This window comes from Carassius carassius, chromosome 19 (assembly GCF_963082965.1).
Source record: "Carassius carassius chromosome 19, fCarCar2.1, whole genome shotgun sequence".
In the NCBI taxonomy this organism is placed as follows: domain Eukaryota; kingdom Metazoa; phylum Chordata; class Actinopteri; order Cypriniformes; family Cyprinidae; genus Carassius; species Carassius carassius.
Window position 1 is genome coordinate 25,669,844 of NC_081773.1, and position 10,729 is coordinate 25,680,572.

General features: G+C 39.9%; 1 protein-coding gene across 1 annotated transcript in view; it reads right to left on the bottom strand.

The window, feature by feature from the left end:
• ttn.1 (titin, tandem duplicate 1) overlaps nt 1–10,729 on the bottom strand; it is a 140,520-nt gene that overhangs the window by 15,233 nt on the left and 114,558 nt on the right. Inside the window, exons 170-187 of the mRNA XM_059500462.1 lie at nt 10,376–10,672; nt 9,695–10,282; nt 9,305–9,607; nt 8,904–9,200; nt 8,510–8,797; nt 8,104–8,403; nt 7,697–7,999; nt 7,287–7,592; nt 5,418–7,184; nt 5,019–5,312; nt 4,623–4,907; nt 4,209–4,508; nt 2,022–4,088; nt 1,627–1,929; nt 1,231–1,536; nt 847–1,137; nt 454–750; nt 61–366 (exon numbers count right to left, since the gene is read on the bottom strand). Of these exons, the coding sequence (XP_059356445.1) occupies nt 61–366; nt 454–750; nt 847–1,137; nt 1,231–1,536; nt 1,627–1,929; nt 2,022–4,088; nt 4,209–4,508; nt 4,623–4,907; nt 5,019–5,312; nt 5,418–7,184; nt 7,287–7,592; nt 7,697–7,999; nt 8,104–8,403; nt 8,510–8,797; nt 8,904–9,200; nt 9,305–9,607; nt 9,695–10,282; nt 10,376–10,672 (8,898 nt within the window). The remainder of the gene's footprint in view (nt 1–60; nt 367–453; nt 751–846; nt 1,138–1,230; nt 1,537–1,626; nt 1,930–2,021; nt 4,089–4,208; nt 4,509–4,622; nt 4,908–5,018; nt 5,313–5,417; nt 7,185–7,286; nt 7,593–7,696; nt 8,000–8,103; nt 8,404–8,509; nt 8,798–8,903; nt 9,201–9,304; nt 9,608–9,694; nt 10,283–10,375; nt 10,673–10,729) is intronic.

The following is a 10,729-nucleotide window of genomic DNA, read 5'->3' on the forward strand; positions in this document are numbered from 1 at the left end:
TTGTTACTATAGTAATATACACATTTAAATGTTAACAATGGGGTTGTTTCAGAAACTTACCTGTTGGTTCTCTACATACTGCATACATTGACACTTCACTAGGTTCACTATCACCAGCTGCATTCATTGCTGTAACACGGAACTGATAAATGTTGCCTTCATGAAGACCAGTGACTTTGAAGGATGTGTCCTTGAGAATAGAATCTCTGTTAACCTTGATCCATCTAACACTCTTTCTTTCACGGAACTCAATCAAGTAGTTTGTGACTTCACTGCCACCATCGCTCTCAGGCTTCAGCCACTCTATCGTTGCATAGTCTTTTCCAACTGCAAGGATTTCTGGTGTTCCAGGAGGTGATGGGACAGCTGTAATTGGAAATGGTGGAATATTGTAACATACAGCACTACAAAAAAATCTCAGCTAATGTTTTTAACATTAATCATCACACTTACTAAATGAGTTTCTGGCAAAGATGGGGGTAGACTGTACTGCCACACCAGATCCATACTTGTTCACACCTCTCACACGGAAGATATATTCATTGTTCTTGAAAAGTCTTTTAATTTCACATGTTAGGGCTTTGCATTCAGCCTCCGTGATAACCCAGTTAAGTCTATTGGTATCTCTTCTTTCAACAATGTAATGTGTGATTGGGTCACCACCATCCTCCAGTGGCTCTTTCCAAGACACTGTGCATTTTTCCTCAGATATATTGCTGACTGTAATCTCCTGACAGGTACCAGGTGTATCTTGGAAAAGAAGAAAGATTATAGTATGAACGATGTTTTTTGGGACTTCAAGGTACCATTCATCTATGTCATTTGCTGTATGTTTAGCACACTTACCAAGCACTTTAACATTGACCTCAGCAGTTTTTGTTCCACTTGCATTTTTAACTGTCAAAACATACTTCCCAGTGTCATCTCTGTCACAGAACTTGATGATTGCCAGAGCACGGGTACTTGAATACTGGAGAGCATATTTTTCACAAAGCTCTAGATCTTTTGTGCCCTTGGACCAGCTGACTTTAGGCTCAGGTTTACCACCAACAGCAGCATCCAGCACCAGATCAGATCCAGCTCTAATTACAACTGTGTCCACAAGGAGTTTGCTGTCCAGCTCTGCTTTAGGAGGAACTGCAAAATAATTTAAGTGTCATGAGTATTTATGTTCTCATTGATACATTTTTTTTTGTCTCGTTTAGTGAAAGAACCATGTATGATACATACTGTATTCTGCTTTGCATGTCACTGGTCCTGTTGAAACTGATGGCAGGCTCAACACTCCATTTGCATTTTTGGCAATTACACGGAATTCATATTCCTCTCCTTCTCCCAGTGCAGTGATAGTGAAATTTGTGTCGGTAACATTAGTGTAGTTACACTTAAGCCAGCGACCTTCTCCAGTGACAGTATAAGGCTTGCGCTCAACAATGTAGCCTGTGATCGGGCTTCCACCATCGTTCAGGGGCACAGACCATTTGATTGAGACTGTTGATCTTGATACATTTGTAACTTCTGTTTTTCCTGGAGGATCTATACATTTGTATCGTCAAAGAATACATTAAGTACTGTTTTTGCCAATCTAGACTGGAATAAATTACTTTTTGATTGTGATGTACTTACCCACTGGATTTTGTGCCACAGCTCTTTTTGATGCTTCGCTTGCTTTGCTGAGGCCAGCGCTATTCATTGCATACACTCTGAACTGGTATTCAAGACCCTCAACAAGGCCTTCCACCTTGTAGTAGCATTCAAAGCAGGGAATCTTGTTTTCTCTCACCCAGAGAATTGTGTTACGCTCCTTCTTTTCGATCCAGTATCCAGAGACTTTGCTGCCACCATCATGGTATGGTTCCTCCCAACGAATGCTCATGCTGTTGGCAGTTACAGTGAACACTTCTGGCCTTGTTGGAGGCCCTGGAGGAACTATAAAAAGGAAAACATGTAATTAAATATTTAATATTTGATCATTTTTACAGTATCTCAAAAATGTTAATTCCTTATTAGCTATTACATACCAAATGGATGTTCTGCAACAATTGTCTCAGATTCTGTTGGTTTGCTCACACCAAAACGGTTTTCAGCACAGACACGGAAAGTATACTGCATGTATTTAGTTAGATGTGAAACATGGAAAGAAGTATGTTTTACACTTGAGTTAATAAGCTGCCAAGCAGTTGAGCCAGATTCACGCTTCTCAATAATGTAGTTTGTGATGTCTGTGCCACCGTCATCCTCAGGTGGATTCCAAGACATTACGCATGACTCTGATGTAATCGAGGAAATCTCAATAGGGCCCTCTGGAGGGCTTGGTCTGCCAATAACATTGACAGTGACAGTGAAAGTCTTTGACCCAGTGACATTCTCAAGGGTGAGAAAATATCTTCCTCCATCACCTCTCATGCAGTCTTTAACTGTAAGAGTGGTCCTGTTTTTGTTAGTCTTGATTGAAACCCTGTCAGTTTCTTTCAGTCTCATTTCCTCAAGTTTCCAGGATACCTTTGGAGCTGGTCTTCCACTAATTGGAACATCAATCTCAAAAGATTCGCCAATCCTGCTAGTAATGAGTTGGTTGGTGATACCACTGAGATCGGCAGTAGGTTCAATTCGTGGCTCTTTAATGATGACTGAAGAGAAAGCTTCTCTTGGCACACTAAAGCCAGAATCATTTTTTGCCTTGACACGGAATTCATACTCACTGTTCTCTGTAAGTCCTTCAATAACAAGGCTTAGATTTTTTGTTGTACCACAAACAACCCATTTATCTGTATCTTTTGCCTTGGATTCCACACAATAGCCTGTGATACGGCTTCCTCCATCATGCTCTGGTTTGAGCCAGGCCAGGGTTGCTGATGTGTCAGTTGTGTCAATGATATCAACTCTCTTTGGTGGAGCAGGTTCAGCTGTGGCAATAACTGCATCAGGCATTTCATACGCTTCACCAAGACCATACTGATTCTCAGCCATAACTCTGAAGAAATAAGGTACACCTTCCAGGAGATCAGAAACTCTTAAGCTTGTTTGAGTGGTGTTGGGTGCTGCCTCTGTCCATGTACGACGGCTTGCCTCACGCTTTTCAACAGTGTAATGATGAACACGTGCACCACCATCATTTGTAGGAGGTTCCCAAGCAATTGTGAGAGCTCCTCTTTTGACTTCCTTGATGGAGAGAGCCCCTGGTATACCAGGTGTGTCCAACACTTTGACTGTAACAGTGATAGATGTATTGCCGCTACTGTTCTCAAGAGTGAGAGTATATTTTCCAGTATCATTTCTAGTGCAGTTTTCCAGTGTCAAGGATGTGTATGTCTCAGTGGTAGTGATGTCTGTCATAACACCAAGTTCTCCATCTACTTTTGTCCAGGAAGCTGTAGGGGTTGGCTTTCCCTTAAAGCCAATACGGATACATAAACTTCCACCACTTTTCATAATATGTGTCTGTTTGAAGGATGCATCTATGTCAATTTCTGGTGCCAAGAGCCTGTCTACTGCTTGTGCATACTCAGGCATTTCTTTGGCTTCGCCCTTTCCAACAGAATTGACTGCACAAATACGGAATTTGTACTCTGCACCAGTTTCCAAACCAGTTACATTGTATCTTGTGACAGAACAAAGATCCTCATTGACTCTGTGCCATTGCACTTCAGATCCCTTGCACATCTCAATAATGTAGCCATGGATTTCCATACCACCATCATAGGCAGGTCTGGTCCATTCCAAGCTGACAGATGTATTGGTAGTGTCAGTCACATTGACAATAGATGGGGCATCAGGTACTTCAGTTGGCTCTGCACATTTAATTGGCATTGAAATGTTGCTTGGTGCTCCAATTCCAGCATCATTTACAGCATACACACGGAATTCATACTCCACATTCTCTGTAAGATGAGTCACTCTGTGTGCAGCCTCAACAATGGGTTTCCTTGTTAGGACTTTCAGCCAGCGACCAGTCTTTTTTTCACGTCTTTCCACAATGTAATATTTTATTAGGTTTCCACCATCATGTGTTGGCGGAGCCCAGTTGATTGTGATACTCTCTCCGTCAACATCTGTTGCATCTGGAGTTCCAGGAGAATCTGGAACAGCTGCAGGGATGTTAATGAAGAATTTATTTAGACACTTTTTTTTTAAAGATTTTTTACAGTGTTTTACAGAAACTTTGAAAAAAAAAATATATTTCAATATAAGCTTTTTTATTATCTTACTGTATTGCATCTGTGCTATCACAGGAACTGAATCCAGTGGTCTGCTAACACCAAACCTATTGACTGCAGAAACACGGAACTGATACTCATTTGTCTTGATCAGTTTGGTGGCAGTGTATGTGCTTGCCAAGCACTCATCCGTAACAAGTGCCCATGAAATTTTAGAGGTTTCACGTTTCTCAACAATGTAATGAGTGACCTCAGAACAACCATCATTCACAGGTGGATTCCATGAAAGTGTTACTTTGCCCTCAGAGATATCTGAGAATGTGATTGGTCCAACAGGTTCACCAGGTGTATCTAAAAGATGGAAATTATAGAAGCATAGGTTAAAGAAGTGGTTCTTAAGAAAATATAGTGAACAAATGGTGGAATGCATAAATAAGAGGGATAAGGTACAAAAATTATTAATACCAAAGACTTCAACTTTCACTGATTCCTTTTTAGATCCTGAGGGATTGATGGCTTCCACAGTATAAAGACCACGATGACTACGGTCAGCATCTCTGATAAAAAGGGTACTTGATCCAGAAATTGTTGTGATATCAACCATTTTCTTGGTTAATTCAATATTATCTCTGTACCAGGTCACTTTTGGTGTTGGTCTTCCTTTGATTGTTACTTTTAGCCTAATGTTTTCTCCAGCTTTAATAGAGACTCCCTCAAAGTATTCCTGTCCAAACTCAATGTTTGGAGAAACTAAAAGAGATAAGATAATAAATTTAAGACATACAGACCAGCATAAAAATTCCATATAAAAATGTTGACCACTGAACGATGAAAAACACATTATAAACTGTGTGTACTTACAGCTCTCATCTCTGATTAAGACATATCCAGAAGACTGAGAAGGTGGGCTCACTGTGCCAATAGCATTTCTTGCGATGACTCTAAATTCATAGCGTTCACCCAAAGCAAGACCAGTCACTGCAAATTCTGTGTCAGTCACATTTGAAAAATTGGTCTTTAACCACCGCCCTTTGCCCTGTCGTTTTTCAACATTATAGGCAACAATTTTGCTTCCACCATCACGCTTGGGTGCTTCCCATTTCAGTTTAACTGATTCACTTGTTACATCAACATAGTCAGGGGTACCAGGAGGATCTGAAATGAAAATACATGTTATTTACTATTTAGACACTGTCAACTGTAATACATTTAAAATGTGAAATATATATGTGAAAAAATAAGCCTAAAAGTTGAACTTGCCAACTGGAGAAACAGCCATAACAGGTTTGCTTGCATCACTCATGCGACTGTATCCAGCATCATTCTGGGCGTAGACTCTGAACTGATATTCCAAGCCTTCAATAAGACCAAGAATCCTGTACTCCCTTTCTTTGACCAAGACTATGTTAACCTTTTGCCACATTATGCTGTTCTTCTCCTTCTTTTCAACATGGAACCCAAGGATTGGACAACCTCCATCAAAAATAGGTGCATCCCACTGAATAGTCATGCCATCATTTGTAACATTGTAAACCACTGGCATTCCTGGTGGTCCAGGTGGTCTGAACTCATGCTTGGCAATGACATTTTGTGAAACTAAAGGTTCACTTGCACCATATCTATTCTCTGCACAGACTCTGAACTGGTATTGAATTCCCTTGATCAGATTGAGTACCTTAAATGATGTTCCAATCACACTTGAACAAGCCATTTTCCAGTCAGTCTGAGAAGTGTCACGTTTCTCAACAGTGTAACAATTGATTTCTCCACCCCCATTATCATTTGGCTCATCCCAAGATATGGCTATACTTTCTGCTCTGACCTCATCCAAGCGGATGGGTCCAATAGGTTTAGAGGGTGGTCCAAGGGTAATAACCTGTATATGAAAAGATTTTCGGAAGAATGTGTTGTCAAGACTTAGTGTGTATTTGCCTCCATTGTCTTTCTCCACATTTTTTATCATAATAGTGGCTTTGTTTTCTGACTTCTTGAAGCGTATTTTTTCACTCTCTTTCAGTGGTAAATTGTCCTTTAACCAAAGAATGGTTGGTCTTGGTTTACCCTTGTATGGCAATTCAATGTGGACATTGTGTCCCAAACGTACACTGATTTGTCCATCAGGATACTCTTCAAGGTTTGCTTCTGGTGGGATAATGTAGTCCTTTACTTTAATTGGTCCGATTTCAACGAAGTCACTAGTACCCTTTTCATTCTTGGAACAAACTCTGAAAAACATTTCAGTGAGTTCCTTAAGCTTTGGAACTTCATGTTCACAATGCTTGTTTGTTCCAGCAGGGGCCCATTCTTCTTGACCTTGGAGTTTCTTTTCAATTATATAGTCTGTAATAATGCTACCACCATCATAATCTGGTTTGTTCCATTGTAGTGTTACTGAAGTCTTTGTGGAGTCTTTCATAGAAAGGTCTTTGACCGGTCCTGGTGTCTCTGTGGCTTTAACTGGCTCTGCTGTTTCACATGGATCTCCAACTCCATTCTCATTTTCTGCTAATACACGGAAGAAGAATGATGCTTTCTCAGATAGTTCTTCAATTACACACGTGGTTTCCTTGCACTTATTTGTTACACATGCATATGTACGCTTAGAAGAGTCTCTTTTCTCAACAACATAATTGGTAATTTCAGCGCCACCATCCAGTAGAGGAGGCTCCCAGCAAAGTGTAACTTTCCCACGAGTGACGTCTTTCAAAATCAAATTCCTACAAGCAGCTGGAGTGTCCTGTACTTTAACAGACACAGTTAAGGACTTTGGTTCTCCTACACCATTCGATATATTGATGGTGTATTTACCAGTGTCGTTTCGAGTTACTTGTGTAATTATGAGACATGATGAAGTGTCTGTGTTGTGAATGTCATATTTAGGATCATTGTCAATGTTTTGGTCTTCCTTCTTCCAAGAGACACTTGGAGCAGGTCTACCTTTCAGGGGCACCATGATTTCAACATCTTTACCAGCTTTCATAATGTAGTGAGTTCTCATTGCAACATCCGTATCAACCTGGGCTTCCTCTGCAAAATAATAATTCTTATTATTTATGCTGTTATTGCAAGCTGGAAATATTACTATAAAATGTACAAAGATATAACAAGCATTTCAACATTAGTACATACCAAGAATGTCCTTGGCTTGTACTGGCTCTTCCATTTCAATTGGGTCTCCACGTCCAGCACAATTAACAGCAGATACACGGAAGTAGTAGTCAATGTCTGGTTTAAGGTCTGAGGCAACATACTCTGTGGTTCTCACTTCTCCCTTATGGCTAATCACTGTCCACTCCCCTTCCTCGCCAACTCTTTTTTCTACAACATAGCTGGTTATTTCACTGCCTCCATCATATTCTGGCTTTGACCATCCAAGTGTGATTGATGTTTTAGTTGAGTCCACTACCTTGAGCTTAGTTGGTTCACATGGTGGGTCTTAGGAGAATTTACAAAACTTGGTTATAACTTTATCAAGGCAGTTAGAATATTAATTAAATATGAATTTAGTAAAATGAATATTTTAGTAAAATGAAACATACCAACTGGATCAGCAGCTTTGTAGAAGTCAGAAACATCAGAGTAGGGACCTTCCCCAGCTTTATTGATTGCACATACACGATACTGATATTCATTTCCTTCTGTGAGATGATGGACCTTTGCTTTGGTGTCACTAATGGGGTCCTTGTACACTTTTACCCAGCGCAGGCTCTTCTTGTCACGTCTCTCCAGATAGTATCCTGTAACCATGCTACCACCATCCATACTAGGTTTATCCCAAACAATCTGCATTGATGTTCTGGTGATATCTGTTGCTTCAGGTGTAGAAGTTTGTCCAGGAGTAACTAAAAACAATAATAATTGACTTAATGAATAGTATATTTGTAATTATCTGGTTTACCAAAACTATACATTATATAAATTAGATTTTCAGTTACTGTCTCCTTACCAAATGCATTTTTGGCAATTACAGGCTCAGACTCCAGAGGATCTCCAGCTCCAAATTTGTTAACACCTCTGACACGGAATATGTATTCATTTCCTCTGGCCAACTTTTGGACAGTGATAGTACGTGCTTCCATTGCTTCAGAAACTGGGGTCCACACTACCCTATTTGTCTCTCGTTTTTCTACAATGTAATGAGTTACTTTAGCGCCTCCTTCATCAATCACTGGTTCCCATTCAATTGTTATCCTCTCAGCAGAGACTGATTTGAATTCAATGTGTCCAGCTGGAGGTCCGGGTTTGTCTATATACAGAATTAAAATGTTTATAAATTTACAATGAGGAAATAAAGAGGTGAAAAAGACATTGAAATGACATTTATATATTTTTTGGGACAAATGAATACATACCTAAAATCTGTATTCTGATAGAAGCAGATGCTGTGCCAAACACATTCTTGATTTTGAGCTCATAGGTTCCAGTATTAAGACGACTAGCATCCTTAATGAGGATGGCAGATGAGTCAGTTGAGTTCTCAATTGACAGCTGTGCACTTGACACTAGCTCCTTTTCGTCTTTAAGCCATTCAATAGTTGGCAAGGGTTTAGCAAATATTCCCACTTTGATTTTGAATGATGTACCAGCTTTGTATTGCACAACATCCAAATACTCTGGGGGCAGGTCAATTACTGGAGCACCTAAGAATGAGAGGAAACAGAAATGTATAATAAGTGTGAAAGTGTGAAAAAAGTATTGCTAGGCATGATAACATGAGAACATGAGAAGTAGCATCAATATACTTACCAGAAATGTCGACACAAGTCACTGGTCCTGCAATTAGAGATGGATTGCTGATCGAGCCAACTGTATTCTTGGCAAAAATCCTGAATTCATATGCCTGATCCTGAGTCAAGCCTGATACTGTGAAGTTAGTATCAATGACATTGGTAAAGTTTGCCTTTGTCCATCTGCCATTTGGAGCATCTCTTCGCTCAACCATGTAGCCAGTGATTTTGCTTCCACCATCAAATGGCGGCTTCTGCCATACAAGGCTAATTGAATTTTTTGTAACCTCAGAAATTCTCACATTTGCCGGTGGTTCTAAAACAAAACAATGATTTGTTTTATGGCAATGAATTTCAGAGAAACTTGACAACGTATCAACTTAGTTTATATATATTATTATTTGTATTATTAAAACTTACCACATGCATCAATTGCTAGCACTTCTTCTGATGTCTTGCTGAACTTTCCAGTACCAGCTGCATTTTCTGCAGCTACCTTGAATTCGTAAATCATTCCAGGACATATATTTGTCACTCTAATTTGAGTTGCAGGGATTGCGGTTTTGTTCACTGTTTGCCAAAGAATGCTGCTTCTTTCTTTCATTTGGACATGGTATCCAACCACTGCGCTTCCTCCATCTACTACTGGCTCATTCCAGCAAACAGTGAGGCTCTCCCTTGACACATAACCCAGCCATGGTGTTGATGGTGGTCCAGGGATAGCTAAAAATCAACAAACCAGTGGGGGTTTAACAAAAATTCCGACAAATAGAAACAACTGCACATTATGTACATCATCTATGTACTCACTGTATGGAAGCTTCACTGTAACTGACTGAGAATCAATGTGATCACTGATGCCAAAGCGATTCTCAGCTTTAACTCTGAACTGGTATTCTTCTCCCTTTGTAAGTTTGGTGACTTTAACAGTGCTTCTTGCAATTGTGGATGACACTTCTGTCCAGGCTGGAGTACTTGTTTCACGTTTTAGAACAACATAGTTTGTAACAGGACTGCCACCATCATACACAGGTGGGAGCCATTTGAGACACAAGCTTGTCTCCCTCACATCACTAACTTTAACAGGACCGACTGGAGGAGCTGGTCTATCCAGGACCAGTATATTTACAAACATCTTGGTGGTTCCACTTGTGTTTGAGGCAACAATGTCATATCTTCCAGCATCACTTGCAATACTTTCTTTGAGACTGATATTAAGACTTTCAGGGGTTACGTCAAAGCTAAATCTCTTGCCGCACTTAACTGGAGCATTGCCTCTTGACATCGTGACTTTTGGCATTGGTTTACCAGAGAGTGGAAGCTCAAATTTAAGATTTGATCCTGCTCTCACATAAACAGTGTTATGTGGGAAATTCTTCATATCAAACTCAGGCGCATCTGTAAACAATAGTCAAAGGAAATGGACATACAACATTACTAGATTATTTAAATATGATAAACATGGAATTAATTGAACGAATTAACACTCACCAAGTTGATCTTTCACAACCACAGGAATAATCATTTCTTTTGGTTCACTAAGTCCAGCATGATTCTCAGCACGCACTCTGAAAAAGTATTCTGCATTTTCCCTTAGATTCTTAATAATGTGGGTGTTGGCTTTAACTGTGGCACATTTAATCCACTTCTGTTGGCCCTTTTCAAGCGCATCAATGAGGTAACTGGTAATTCGGCTTCCACCATCATACTCTGGTTTTGACCATGCAATGGTTACGCTATTCTTTGTTACTGCAGTTACGCCAAGCTTAGCAGGTGGACTTGGTTTTTCTGTTGGTGCAAAGTTGAAATCATATTTAAAACACAAAATTAATAAAGTTTTTCTGA